The sequence below is a fragment of the Salvia splendens genome, unplaced genomic scaffold (genome assembly GCF_004379255.2).
Source record: "Salvia splendens isolate huo1 unplaced genomic scaffold, SspV2 ctg1070, whole genome shotgun sequence".
Lineage (NCBI taxonomy): Eukaryota > Viridiplantae > Streptophyta > Magnoliopsida > Lamiales > Lamiaceae > Salvia > Salvia splendens.
Window position 1 is genome coordinate 1 of NW_024598615.1, and position 14947 is coordinate 14947.

Consider the following 14947-nt stretch of genomic DNA (forward strand, 5'->3'; position numbering starts at 1 on the left):
ACACTTCAAGTGGTGGTGGTTGCGGTGGCCGATCCGAGCCACAACGAGGAGGTTGCAAGCCAGTTTGCGGGAGTTGATGCAGGGGGCTTGAGCTCTAGTGGGGGACGTCGTCCGATCGGTGTGAAGGCGGCAAAGGCGGCTAGAGCTAGAGGCACGGGATGAGGTGAACCAAGCCAGACGCCCCCCTCCTAACAACGAATGACCGTTTAACGGGACTGTGGTTCGCGGCAAAAACGGCTGACGCTTCTCATATGACGCCGATCCAATTTCGAGCACACTGCCAAATAATTGAGCTTCTTAAGACTCAATTGGGACTCCCCTGATGCCGACTCGTCGTTTGCGCAACAACCCCACAGGCGTCGACAAAGTAATTTTTTAAAATTTTTATTATCTTATTTTTAAATTTTTATAATTTAAATTATATATTTTTAGTTTCTAAGATTTTAATTATGTATTTTAACCATGAAACTTTTAATTTTTAAGATTTTTATTTGTAACTTTTGATTTTTTTAATTATGTTTTTAAATAAATATTTTATAATTAAATGTATTTTTAAATTAAAGAAATTATATAATGAATAGTTAAAAGAAAGATAGTTAAGAGATGGAGGGTTGCAAAAGATGTCTTGTAATTAAGAGAAGTAAAAGTGATGGGGTGAAGTAAAAGATAGTGTCAAGCCCATAAATTATGAAGAGAAGAGAAGAGATGTACGTGTAGGAGAAGTCTCTTGAATTTTAAGTGGCACAATCATTAATCTTCTTCAATTTTCATTCTACATTCCACTCGATCCTAACTATCAACTTTCAAGTTCCACCTCGACTCATTATTCCGTCGCCCATCATCTGACACTGCTGTCTTACCACCGCCAAAGCCAATCAAAACAAAATTAAGAATTAACACATCAAAATCTCAATATATTTACCATTTTAATAAAGATTTATGTATGGTATATGATTTTTAATTTTCATAAAGAATGAAAATTAATTATGCTCAATGCTAAAATAATGATACGCACATACGCTTTAATTCAAATTGATTGATTTAATTTTGATTTATCTTTGATTATGTTGTAATTGATCGAAATGAAAGATTTCTCTCCAACTATGATGGACGAAGTTTATGAAAGTTTGTAAATTTTATATGATTCTAAACTTAGAAGAATAAAAAAGTGTCTAAATATAGAATTATTATATAGAGGAAATTTTGATTAAAAGATATTATTTTAAAAAGTTTTTATGCCCGAATAGCGCAATAGGTTAGTCCGAAACCCGGCGAATTTGGATTAGGGTTGAAAATTTATGTTCCGAAAAATCCATAACCCGAATAGCCTGCATCCAAATAGCCCAATAACCTAAGTGGGTTGCCTAAACCCGAACGGGTTAGCCCGAGATATGGTTTAATACTTTAATTTCTAATCATGTCATTTTTAACGGTGACGCTGCATTAGTTTGATGGATGAGTGCTGTCAGATGCGTCCTCACGAAATTCCGGCCTCCGCCGCCTCTACTTCTTTCGTGGTGCCGTTCCTCAACCTCATCCCTCCACATTTCACCTCACACCTCCAAAGACACATTATCTTCCTTCACAGATGCGAACCTCATCGAACTGATCAATTCTTGCAGCAGACAAGGCAATATCCGCCTGGGTTCTCACCTCCACGCTTACCTCATCAAGAACCCTCCATCTTTTGATGTCGGAGCTCCACTCACTCGTCGAAACACTCAGCTCATCTACAACTGTTTACTCCATATGTACTGCAAATGCGGACAACTTAGTGATGCAGTCCACCTGTTCGACGAAATGCCGCTTAGAGACACTGTCTCGTGGAACTCGCTCATTTCGGGTTTCCTTAAAGTGGGAAACTTGGAAACCGGATTCGGATATTTCAAATTGTTGCTGGGCTCTACTGAATACATGTTTGATCACGCGAGTTTAACTTCGGTGCTATCGGCTTGTGGTGGAAAGGAGTTGCTTGCCATTGTGAAGAGGCTACACGCATTGGCGATTCTAAGTGGTTATCACAGGGATGTAACAGTCGGAAATGCCCTAACCACTTCGTATTTCAGATGTTTGTCGCTGGAGTTGGGGATGTGCGTTTTTTATGAGATGGCGGAGAGGAATGTTGTCTCTTGGACGGCTGCTATTTCGGGAATGGCGCAGAATGAGTATTATGCTGGGAGCTTGAACCTGTTCGTGGAAATGTACCACAGTTCAATTTCTCCCAATGGTTTGACGTATTTGGCTGCACTGACGGCCTGCTCTGGACTGTTGGCGCTCAAGGAAGGTGCTCAGATTCATGGTGTGGTTTGTAAGATGGGGTATCAATCGAATTTGTGCATCGAGAGTGCATTGATGGATGTGTATTCAAAATGTGGTTGTGTGGAGGAGGCGTGGCGGATATTTGAGTCTGCTGAGGTTCTTGATGAGGTGTCTATGACTGTTATACTTGCTGGTTTTGCACAGAATGGATACGGGGAGGAGGCTATACGGTTGTTTGTGAAGATGGTGAAGGCGGGAGCCTATCTCGATCCCAACATGATTTCAGCCATTCTTGGGGTGTTTGGCATTGGTGCTTCTCAGGGTCTAGGCATGCAGATTCACTCTATGGTGACCAAGAAGGGTTCTGCTTCGAATGTCTTTGTTAGCAATGGCTTAATCAACATGTATTCCAAATGTGGGGAGTTGGAAGGATCAGTTAAGGTTTTTGAGGGCATGGTTAAGAAGAATCAAGTGTCGTGGAACTCCATGATTGCAGCTTTTGCTCGCCATGGTGATGGGTTGAGAGCGCTCGAGTTATACGAACAGATGAAGTTAGCCGGTGTGGAACCAACAGATGTTACATTTCTGTCCTTGCTTCATGCTTGTAGTCATGTTGGGTTCCTGCACAAGGGCATGGAGTTGTTACAATCCATGGAGATGACGTATGGAATGAGGCCGAGAGTGGAGCATTACGCTTGTGTAGTAGACATGCTCGGCAGAGCAGGGATGTTTAGAGAAGCCAAGAGTTTCATAGAGGGGTTGCGGGTGAAACCAGACGCACTTGTTTGGCAAGCATTGCTCGGCTCTTGCAGCATCCATGGCAATGTTGACGTGGGGAATTATGCAGCCGAGCAGCTGGCTCAAGCGGCACCTGATAGTCCAGTGCTGTTTGTCTCCATGGCCAACATCTACTCTTCTAGAGGGTTGTGGAAGGAACGAGCAAGAACAATAAAGAAGATGAACGAGATAGGAGTTGCGAAAGACACAGGTGCTAGTTGGATTGAGGTTAATAAGAAGATTCACAGTTTTGTTGTTGCTGATCGAATCCATCAACAAGGCGACGATATTTACGCTGTGCTGACGCTGTTGTTTAGACACATGAGAGATGATGGCCTCTCCACCACTGACCTAAATTGCTCAAGCTCCATTGCACATTTTCCATATTATTGGATGGTTTGTTGTGCATGAAGATGATGAGTTTTGATGCTTGCTGAGTTGATTTTTGGAGTTTGAATATAGAGCTTTTGATATATTTTGAAGGAAGAATGCAATTTGTTGATCTTTTTGGCTAAAGTGAATGTGACGACAATGACTAAATTATTTTCTGCATTAACATTGTAATTTGTGATATTCATCAATCTTCATAAAGAAAGACTCATTTTGTAAAAAATTCAAATTCATGTAGATAATGCTAATAGACTCGACCAATCAATGATACTACTAGTACTATAATTTAGTGCATGCTTCAAAAAATTTCGCAGTTTTATAGTACATCGATAAAATAAAGTAGATTTTTCAAGATTCATCCTTGCAAAACTAATTTAGGAGTTTACATATCTAAACGTTTAGTGTAACAAATAACGAGGATTTCCATTTAATTCTGACTTCCATTTCGCAACAATTTGTATCTTATTTCCAGTAGTGACCATTATTTTGAATAAGAATACATATATTGCAGATAATCTGTACGCATATGGAAAGAAGTTAATGTAGTATCTAAATATTTTGACCTAACAATTAATTTAGAGTATTGGTAATTTGGTATTTTAGTAACTATACTAACTAAAAATGTTTAAGCACAGAATGGTTATTAACGCTGCAACCCGACCCGGCCCAATAAGCTGGCGTTTTCTAACTAGCCGTTATAGTCCAATGGATCCTCTCAATTTCAAAATTTTTTGTTTTCAAATTCTAAAGAACACCACCCTTTTCCGACCGTTTCAATCTCTCTTCCACCATTCCTCTCTCTCTCTCTCAATCATTCTTTGTGTTCTACCTCTTCGATCTCTACTCGTTTTCACAAACTGAGACGTTTACTCTGACTGCAATCATGGACGGTATACTCTCTTTTCCACACTCACGCGCGCATACACATTTAATTCTCTCTCTCTCTCTCTGTTTTTTGTTTGTTTGTTCATCGGATAATTCTTTGTTTTTACAGATCGAGCTCTGGAAACCCTTTGTTCGAGTTTTAATCAGTGTATTACTCTATCCCCTAGTAATGCTGGTCAGTTTGAAATTCTTTCTTGCATAACTGTTTATACATACATCTGGAATTAAGTAGTGAATTTGAATTTGACTCTGATAGGGTTTCATTTTAAATTATTTTCAGATCAATCGATTGAGACACCACAGGAATATTCAGGTATTCTGCTTTTTTTTTCGTTCTCTTCTCTTTTTCTCGACACAAGGTTTCAGAAATTGCTAGGTTATCGAATCTTGTAAAATCTTGACCCAATTTTTAGTGAAATTTGCGTTTTCCTTATTTCTGGGAATTTATTTTTCTTGAATTTGAGATGTGTCTCAGGATGTGAAGGTAATTGCGATTCAGTGGATACGGGTGTTTCTTCTGATGATACTCAGGAAGCATGTTCACAGACTCTTCCGATTTTTTGCAAAATTGAAGGTCTTAGCAACAGACTACAGGTACACTATAATTTATGTACGTACATTTTTGTTTTAAGATCTTTCTCCAGCGTCAAGTCTAATGGTTATCACTCCGGTTGCAGAGTATCAGAGAAGAACATGCACGCCTGAGTAATGAAGTAAAGAGCATCACTATTGATTCTTTACTTGGTTCTGAAGCTTTCACTGCTCTTGAGAATCTGAGTGCGTCACCCTTCTTAATCATCTGTCTCCTTTGAGAAATTTTTGACCTAAGATTGACCTTTTGTGTGCTGTGTTTTAATTGATTTTAGGTGTGGAACATGAACTTCTGAAGAATAAGTACCATGAAGAGTGTGATTTACTGAAGAAGAAGTATCTCCAAGAATGCTCGGAAAGAAAGAAGCTTTACAATGAAGTGATTGAACTCAAAGGAAATATTAGGGTCTTCTGTAGATGCAGGCCACTGAAACAAGATGAGACTGAGAAAGGCTCCACATCAGTTGTTGATTTTGACTCATCTCAAGAGAATGAGCTCCAGATGATTTGCTCTGATTCTTCCAAAAAACAATTCAAATTTGACTATGTTTTCAGACCTGAGGACAACCAAGGTAAAGTTGTATACTCCGACCCACTTCTTTAAGCATGTAGATGTGTTATTCTCAAACTTCTCATAACAATTTCTTTGTTAACTCCATGTGTTCCTCTTTTGCAGAGGCTGTCTTTGACCAAACTATGCCTATAGTTACCTCCGTCTTGGATGGTTACAATGTATGCATATTTGCCTATGGACAAACAGGCACCGGAAAGACATACACCATGGAAGGAACTCCAGACAATAGAGGAGTAAACTATCGCACCCTGGAAGAGCTATTTAGGATATCCAAGGAAAGGAGCTGTGTGATGAGATATGAATTGTTTGTTAGCATGTTGGAGGTCTACAATGAAAAGATAAGGGATCTTCTGGTTGAGAACCCGAACCAACCTGCTAAGAAGTAAGCTTCTGATATTAATGACTATCTTTCCTTTGTTTCTTGAGGAAATCTTTTGCATAAGAAATCAACATGATATAACTTGCTTTCATCAGTATTCTAGATGCTCAGTCTTCATCGCAAAATGTTAAACAATAGAAATTGTTGAATGAAGTTGCAAAGCAAAGAAAATCTTGTATGCAAGTGGAATGGATGGATATCGAATTTTGCACAATACATAACTCACAATCGTTTAACAAGGGTTAAAATTACAAATTCAGTTTATTTTACAATGATTTCACAGGCAATGGATGATGAGCATTTAACTCTTGTGCAAATGCAGGTTGGACATAAAACAATCAGCTGAGGGTACTCAGGAAGTCCCTGGACTGGTTGAAGCTCGTGTTTATGATACAGATGGAGTTTGGAGTTTGCTTAAATCAGGAAGTCAAGTAAGATCTGTTGGGTCAACCAATGCCAATGAGTTCAGTAGCAGATCTCACTGGTAATGATAAGCTTATTCTGTTATCTACATAGCTCTCTTTCTTGGTTATTTGCTGCTTAGACTATAAAACAGCTTAATGGACTTGGTGGGAAAATGAGGAAGTCTCTTTGACTACAGAGTCATGCAATGTTCTTTGTAGTGGTATTTCTTGTTTTCCATTAACTCTCCTTTTTCAATATTGATTCAGCTTGTTGCGGGTAACTGTAGCTGGAGAAAATATAATAAACGGGCAAAGAACGAGAAGCCATTTATGGCTGGTTGACCTGGCAGGAAGTGAGCGTGTTGGTAGAATCGAAGTTGAAGGTGAAAGACTGAAGGAGTCTCAATTCATAAATAAATCCTTAGCGGCATTGGGAGATGTTATCTCAGCCCTAGCCTCAAAGAGTTCTCATGTTCCTTACAGGCATGGCACTATATCTCTACATAATTGTGTATTTTCTATTATTCCAAAGCTGCTTCCTGATCAATTTATTTCTTGGGCAAACAGGAACTCGAAGCTTACTCATATGCTGCAAAGTTCCCTAGGTCTGTAAAACCTGACTGTTAATATTTAGTTGTCGTGGTCTGTTGAAAACCTGATTCTTTCTATCCTAGCATATGGTGGTGTATTAATGCTAAGTTCAATTCCATTGCAGGCGGAGATTGTAAAACTTTGATGTTTGTTCAAATTAGCCCGAATTCGGCTGACCTTGGAGAAACTCTTTGCTCCTTGAATTTTGCCAGCCGTGTCCGAGGAGTTGAACATGGGCCTGCCGGAGACAGACAGATCATGCAGAGCTTTTGAAATACAAGCAGCTTGTATGATGCAATAACCTTAACCTAATATTTATTCATGTAGTAGATGCATTACGAAGTCTTCCAACTAATCCTTAGTTCTTTTGTGCTTGTAATGCATAAACAGGCAGAAAAGGCAAAACAAGATGAGAAGGAAGCCAAGAAGTTGCAGGACAACGTGCAGGCTTTGCAGTTAAGGCTTGCTGCAAGAGAACATATTTGTAAAAATCTTCAAGATAAGGTACAAATATCTGTAGATCATTAATTCTTTTATTATGTAATTAAGTTGGTCTTTGTTCTAATTTTTTTAGAACACTCCCCAAAACAGGTTCGAGATCTCGAGACTCAATTAGCTGAGGAAAGGAAAACAAGGATAAAACAGGAAAACAGAGCTTTGGCCTCGCTTGCCACTCATCCAACATTAACATCAAACCAAGCAGAGAAGAGCTCAACTGCAGATAATAAGAAACCACCATTGGGCCCATCACTAAGGTTGCCACTTAGAAGACTCACAAACCTCATGCCACCAACTCCTGCAAACAAGAAGAGTATGATGCCCTATCTCCCTGCTGTTAGAGAAGACAGAGAAAATGTATCGAGAGAAAACAAGGGGAAGCAAGTTTTGAAAGCAAGACGAGGTTCCTTGGCTGTAAGACCACCTCCAGCAACGACAACAGGTCAAGTTTTCCAGCCTAAAAGAAGATCATCAATTGCAACGTTCCGGCCCGAATCCAACTCAAGCATGGCAACTCCACTTCCAAAATCTTCTTCTAGAATGATGAGGAATGAGCGTGCCATGGGCCGGCAATCATTCGTTTGGGATCCACAAAGAGTTTGGAGAACTTCAAGAGTGTCTTCCCCATTGCCACAATCGAGAGAGGCGATAGAAGCAACACCCATTGGCCCCAGAAGTAGTAAATTTAGAGGAAGTCCTCCTTCACAGGTCCCTGGGTCATGGAAGCCCAAGCATCCAACAGTGGTAGCACTGCAAAAGAAAGTGGTTTGGAGTCCGCTGAAACTGAGAGGCATGAAAAATAAGAGAAATTCTATGATGACTTGAAGAACCATGGCCAAATACGATGTTCATTGTATCCCATGTGGCTTCATTTTCTGTACCAGTGTGTAATGCTTCCTGCTTACTCTTGCTGGATTCCATACACTGTTCATGCATGAGTGCTGCTACATATATTCTTTTTGAAATGCATACACTGACTGCATTCTTGTATCTGTTAGATTGCTCTTATAGTATTGTTAGTGGGAGATGAAAAGCATCTTTTGTTTTGACTCCACATCTGGATCAGATTAATTGCTATATAACCTGACGTTTCATGTAGCACAAACTGATGAATAAATGAATCTGTCGTTTTCATTGAAATAACACCTGTGGCTGTGCTGTTCGCCCCTTAAAGTGGTACGTGATAACATCTTTTACCTTTTTTGTCCCTCCATTCTCCAGCACAGATCATAACTGCAACAATGAAAAACACATTCAGCCATCTTCTTCAGAAATTCGTTTAATCTAGAAAATAAAAAAGTCCCTTTTGAAGAGTTGTCCCCAGTTACTAAAATAAATTCAAATTTGTGATCTGGAAGTGTGGTTGTTTACTTTACTATTTGCTTATTTGGTTGACTTATTTGCCCATTATCTTCTCTGTTTACTGAATTTGTTGTTGTGAACTGATATAATTTGTCTCTCTTTTTCGACTAAGGAACTGTTTTCTTACTTGCCATCATCCATTTTAAAATCTATCCTCTAGCATATTTTGCTTGTTTGCTATGAACTGCTATTATGCACTGTGGCTGAATGTGTTTTTCATTGTTGCAGCAGTGATGATGATCTGTGCTGGAGAACAGATCATCATCACACTACTGCTATTATGATGAACTTTTTTGCCTTGTTGAGTGGCTTATTAGCAGAGTAAATATTTTTTGTGCTATTATGATGAGATTTTCTTAGTAAATTTGACTTTGCTAATAAATTATCCAGAAAATAATACTATTGGTACATTTGTTTATTCGTTGAAAAAGTGCCGAGTGTACCGTTCAGACTCATTACATCAAATTGTGAAAGAATATATCAAGAAAAAAGTTACAAAAGAAAAAAACTGCATACTGCGATGACATTGGGAATATATCTATCTGCAACACAAATAACATAGAAGAAAGAAATCAAGAAACGTATGTACTTTCAAACTCTCCGAGGTGAGGAGAATCGCATTGAAAAAGACGTAGGACGCTGTTTCAATCCACTCATTGTCTTCTTCATCATCAACTCACTATTCTGTGGCAAGGATTTTCTGCTTTTCAGTGGATACACCAGCTTGCTGGCCAGCCTCGAAGGCGAGAATGATCTCCTCAGCCTTGCTGCAGCTGATGACGCCCTCTCAGCACCTCGTGTTGGGGAAATACAAAGAGGAGGGCTTCTGATTTTCACTTGGAACTTGGAGGAGGCAGCAGCAGGTGGAGGAGGATGAGGGGACTTGAGCAAGAACCTATGTGGAGTATGTCGATTTTTTGCAATCATGGGTGACTTTGTCTTGCCAAACTTGTGATGCGGTGATGTGGGAGATGACAGAAACAAGGGATTTGGAAATAGGACAGTCTTCCTCACCCATGGCCTATTCCTTGGTGAGACTCTATTAGCTATGTACCGGCAGTTTTCCTTGTCACACTCTCCGTTCTGCAAGGGCGAGACCTTGAAGTTAATCTTGGACTTGGCTCGTCTTAGAGAAGAAGGTGCGTTGTTTAATTCTTTCTGTTTCACAACTTGCTTCTCCCTCCTTCTACGTGCATGCAGACTGGAGTTTTCCAGGTCCGGCTTCTGCTTTGTCAACGGTGTTTTAGGCTCGTCGTCTACTGGTTTTTGAGGCTTGGAGGACACTGCCTCAACTACGTTTCTGGCAAACTGTGTTGCTTGTAGGATTTCTCCAACTGTTTCTCCCAATAGCCAGCATTTTGCGCCATTCGTCTGCATATGTACAATTTTAAAAGGGCGTGAAATGTAGAGACAGACAAAATGAAGGTTTTTGAGGCTAAATTCCACGAAGGTACGTCATGGGAGATGATATCCGCTATTTGTACCCGGAAAAAAAACATTTCCAGTGATGGGAAAGACGCGTGAGCCTCTCGCGTCTTTAAAACCAAACACGCGAGAGCTTGTTGCGTGTTTAATGATACACGCATTTGCCTAATGCGTGTTTGGTTTGGACACAAAACTCACGCCCATACCCAGCTGACACTACCATGCAGGCTTCCATGTCTGAAAAAAGACTTCTATTTTGAAACAACTCAGAGACGATTATTCAATATTTTAGGTAGGTTATATTGAGTTTAAGAATTTGTTCAAGCGTCAATTATTTAAATTAAAATACAATTATATTAGTATAGGCGCAAATCTTTTAAATATTAATTTATGGCGACAATAAATTAGCCAATTTGTTAAGGTGTGATCCAATTCTAATATTACAGCCTTAATCAATCAATAACACAATTCAGGCAAGCAAAATGAAACATTCCCATCATTAATAATAAACATTTTCAGCAAATTTGATTGGATATTATATGATCAGTTGCATTAATTGACGTAATAATACCATTCATTAATATTTGTCGCTATCCCATTAACATCTCTTCATTTCATTTAAATAATACTCATTTCATTTAAATAATACTCTTTTTTTAAATAATCACATTAGATACTATAAATGTCATTCAAGAGAGAGAAAAAAAACTGATGCTAACAATTTATAGTATATACTCCGCAATTTAATTCAACATTTTTATTCTGACTTAAAATTCAATATAAAATCCATTTTCACTGAATATTTATTGTTTTTAAATATAATTTTCCCACTGTTGTCGTGTTCTTAATTTAGTGTATGAATGCTAACACTGTCTCACTCCAAGATTGATGTGATGTTTTCCTTCCCATGAGGAGAGACGTGGAAGCCTGCATGGTAGTGTCAGATGGGTATGGGCGTGAGTTTTGTGTCCAAACCAAACACGCATTAGGCAAATGCGTGTATCATTAAACACGCAAGACGCTCTCGCGTGTTTGGTTTTAAAGACGCGAGAGGCTCAAGCGTCTTTCCCATCACTGGAAATGTTTTTTTTCCGGGTACAAATGGCGGATATCATCTCCCATGACGTACCTTCGTGGAATTTAGCCAGGTTTTTTATGGATATAAGGAGTAAGGGAGAGAAGTAGAGACAAACAACCTTTACTTACTAGAAGCTTTCCAGGAGGGGATCTTCGAGATTTAGCATTCTTTAACCTTGAATTTGAAATGTGATGTTATTCATAGATTGAAAGGCACAGAGATGAATACAAGAAGAGGAGAAAATAGTACTGTTTACAGCGGAGGCTTGTTGGCATTGCCACTCTATAGCTGCGAGGACTCATCACTGTGTGTTGAAGCTCTTGCAGCCGAGCCATACATCGATCCACCTTAAAATCAAACATATGATACAAACAACATTGGCATACATATGTTTTGTGATTACAATATATTGTGAACAATAAATGGAATCCTCAATTCGGTATCAAAGCTATGAAGCCATCACATTATAAACCCCCCTTACAGATGCAAATTAAACTTTAAATTTTGATTTTCCACCCATCACACATGTTAATTAAAGATTTTGGAAGGGCGATGGCATATATATGTGAATTAGTTGAAGATTGAATGTGAAATGGACGGAATTCAATATGACTCTGCCACTTCTTCGACTAAAAATTAGACAAACAAACGTAACAAAAGATGTATACCTTGTTAACGGTTTCACGGAGGAGAGTGGGACTGATGGGCGGCGCCACCACCGCAAGCTTTGGTGGGTAGGGATGTCAATCGGGCCAGCCCACCGGGTTTCGGGCCAACCCTATTCGGGTTGCGGGTCAATCGGGTGCGGGCTAATCGGGTTGTTATTTTTTCGGGTTATAAAAGTTCAGCCCTAACCCTAAAAGCTCGGGTTTCGGGCTAGCCCATCGGATTAATCGGGTTGCTACTGATAAAATTAACATGCGATCAAATCCAATAAATAATGGTAAAAATTAGTTATATTTATAAAATGTAAAATATTTAATTATAATAAATTTGAGATATATGCGTAAACTCAAATATTAACATGATCAAATACTAATATTTGAGATTTATGCAACATAAAACATAAACATCAAGAAATTTTAAAGCATGTTTAGAAATTTAAATATATTTTTTTAGTGAATTTGAAGTTTCTAATTCATTTATCTATTATTATATTAATAAAAACTTAATATATAATTTATATATTTAATATATAAAATGGAAAGTTATTTTTTCAGTAATCTGTATTATAAAATAACCAATGAAGTGTCGAATTAGAGTCAAACAAATAGAACAATATAAATGTTATCGGGTTTCCGGGCCAGCCCATCGGGTTTTCGGGTCTGGCCCTAACGGGTTGCGGGTTAATCGGGTGCGGGCTAATCGGGCTGTAATTTTATCGGGCTGGAAATTTTCAGCCCTAACCCTATAAATTTGGCGGGCTATTCGGGTCAGCCCACGGGTTGCGGGCTAAATTGACATCCCTATTGGTGGGGTTCGTGCGACCATTATTTCACCCAAATCAAAACGAGGCTGCTATTTCCTTTCTTCCTCGCTGAAATTTGTAGAATTGCAATACTACTTTTCATACTAGTCTCATAAGCTTGTCCCAACGGTCGGATTCATTGGTGGGAAAGGAGAGACAACGGCGTTTATAAAACGTCGATTTCATCTTTCACCGTTTCCTCCTAAATTAGTGGGCTATTATTGGATTCACCGTTACCCAACTTTAATGTATAAATTTAGTTTGTCAAAATCTTTATTTTTTAAATTTGATGAAACAGCATAAATACTTGCCTAGAACTTTTTTTAACATTTGGACTTCAAAATATACTACTCATATTAGTACAAATTGAACTTTAGGTAAAATCAATTCGTGAATATAAATGAATTTAAAATAAATTAATATACATATTTAGAAAATTAATACCTTTTCAATTAAATGTATGTAAACTTAGAAAATGATTAAATTTTTATTGGGTTAAATATATGATTAATATCAAGATAAAATTCAAAACCATTCCTAATTTATTATAGTATCTTTTATTGGGTAACTATATGATTAATATCCAGAAAAAATTCAAAAGCATTGCTAATTTATGATATCTTTTCAAATACAAAAAAAGCAATTTAATAACAATATAATAATTGATTTAAACAGGAGTATTTTTTTGGCATATCCATTTTCATGTTCTACAAAAAATGGACTGGAATCAGGGAGGCAATTTGATACACTAATAATCAAATTAGAGTGCAGTATATCAAATTATGCATTGCGTTTCAATGACAGTGATTTTTCAAACATGTCAATTAGTACCATTTTATTTTTTATATTGAAATTTGAACCTTTTTTTTTTGAGAAAATGCATGACTATATTTATTCTACATAGGCACACACGAACCAAATTACGTAAGGGTGTCCACTATAAGGCGGACACGCCCAATAGCCCCGCCCCACTTTTTGTTCATAGCCCCAATTTTGTTGTCCATAGCCCCAAAATTCTATTTTCGCCACTATAGTGGACAACTTCAATAGCCCCCAAATTTTATAATCAATTTTTATTTTTAAATATTTTTTAGTTTCAATCAAGTGTAATTTAAATAATCGCAGTATAAATAACTAGAATACGAGGTAATTAGGCCCGAATATTCGTTGTATTGCAAACCGGTAAAATTATACAACGAATAATTAAAATAAAATACAACTACAAAACTCCGGCACCGTCTACTCGGTGTCGGAGTCGGCTTCCTCGTCTTCCTCTTCTTCTTCTTCTCCTCCTCCTCCTCTCTCGCTGCTGCCGGCATCGGTATCCCCAGGCGCATTATCAACCAACCCCAGTCGACTCTCAAGCCGATTGATGAGCCTCTTGTAGACGTTCCTGACGTACGGGTCAGTTTCACCTGCGTATGACCTGCATACGTCTTGCAGTTGTTGCATCAACGTTACGTCTATGCTATTGGCCAATACTTCGTGGGGTTGCACCGTGGGCTGTGGGATTGGGGCAGACTGGGGGATGCGCGATCCGGACGCGGCCGCCGTTTGGCGTGAGACACTTCTACCCCCTCTGGCTTTGCGGATAGCGGCCTGTTGTCCCATGGGCCGTCGTCGCCTAATGTGAGTCGCGGCTGGCTCTTCGACTTGCTCGTCGGACTGCTCGAACTCGTGCGAGCCGCTCCCACTGCTGTATTCCCGGGCAAGGTTGTGCCTTGTGCGCTTCGGGCCAGGAGCTGTTTCCACCTCGTTCGCCACGATCGACCTGAATTTCGGACAATCCGCGAGGACAAGATACTCCTCCCACAAGGTGAACTTCGGTTGGCCCGTCTTGTGGTATTGGCCCTCCGACAGGTCTTAACATCTGCTACGCTTCGGCCACTCTCGGCGTGGCGAAGGTTGTTCTCGTATATGGACGCGAACAGCTTGGTAGCCCGCAGTATCCTACCGAACTTTTTTCGGATCTGTTCTGGGTCGTGCTTCTCGGCGCCGTCGGGCTTCAATTCCTCGTATGCCAACATGACGCGCCTCCAAAAACTCCCCGACTTCTGATCGGTACCCACCACGGGGTCCGAAGTGATAGAATCCCACGCCTTCGCCACGGCAATGCTCTCGTCTTTGCTGTATGGCTTGCCGCGGCTGGACCGCTCGGGCTGATCACCGCTACCGCCGGCGCCACTGCCCTCGCTACTCGCAATGCCGGGGCAGCTGCCCGAGTGTCCACCGACGTTGCCGGTGCCACGACTGCCGCCTCCGCCCC

At 39.6% G+C, this 14947-nt stretch overlaps 1 protein-coding gene and 2 pseudogenes across 1 annotated transcript; 2 read left to right on the forward strand and 1 right to left on the reverse strand.

Annotated features, from left to right (window-relative positions):
- The first annotated feature begins 1442 nt into the window (after positions 1-1442).
- Positions 1443-3588, forward strand: LOC121788543 (pentatricopeptide repeat-containing protein At3g05340-like). Its single transcript, XM_042187195.1, has one exon. The coding sequence runs from the start codon at positions 1456-1458 to the stop codon at positions 3445-3447; it is 1992 nt and encodes a 663-aa protein (XP_042043129.1). The 5' UTR covers positions 1443-1455; the 3' UTR covers positions 3448-3588.
- Positions 3589-4178: 590 nt separating this feature from the next.
- LOC121788544 lies at positions 4179-8402 on the forward strand (annotated as a pseudogene).
- A 703-nt stretch (positions 8403-9105) lies between these two features.
- LOC121788539 lies at positions 9106-11940 on the reverse strand (annotated as a pseudogene).
- Between the last annotated feature and the right edge of the window lie 3007 nt (positions 11941-14947).

Coding starts and splice junctions, on each gene's coding strand:
- LOC121788543 (XM_042187195.1), top strand. CDS start 1,456: ATGAGTGCTGTCAGATGCGTCCTCACGAAATTCCGGCCTCCGCCGCCT.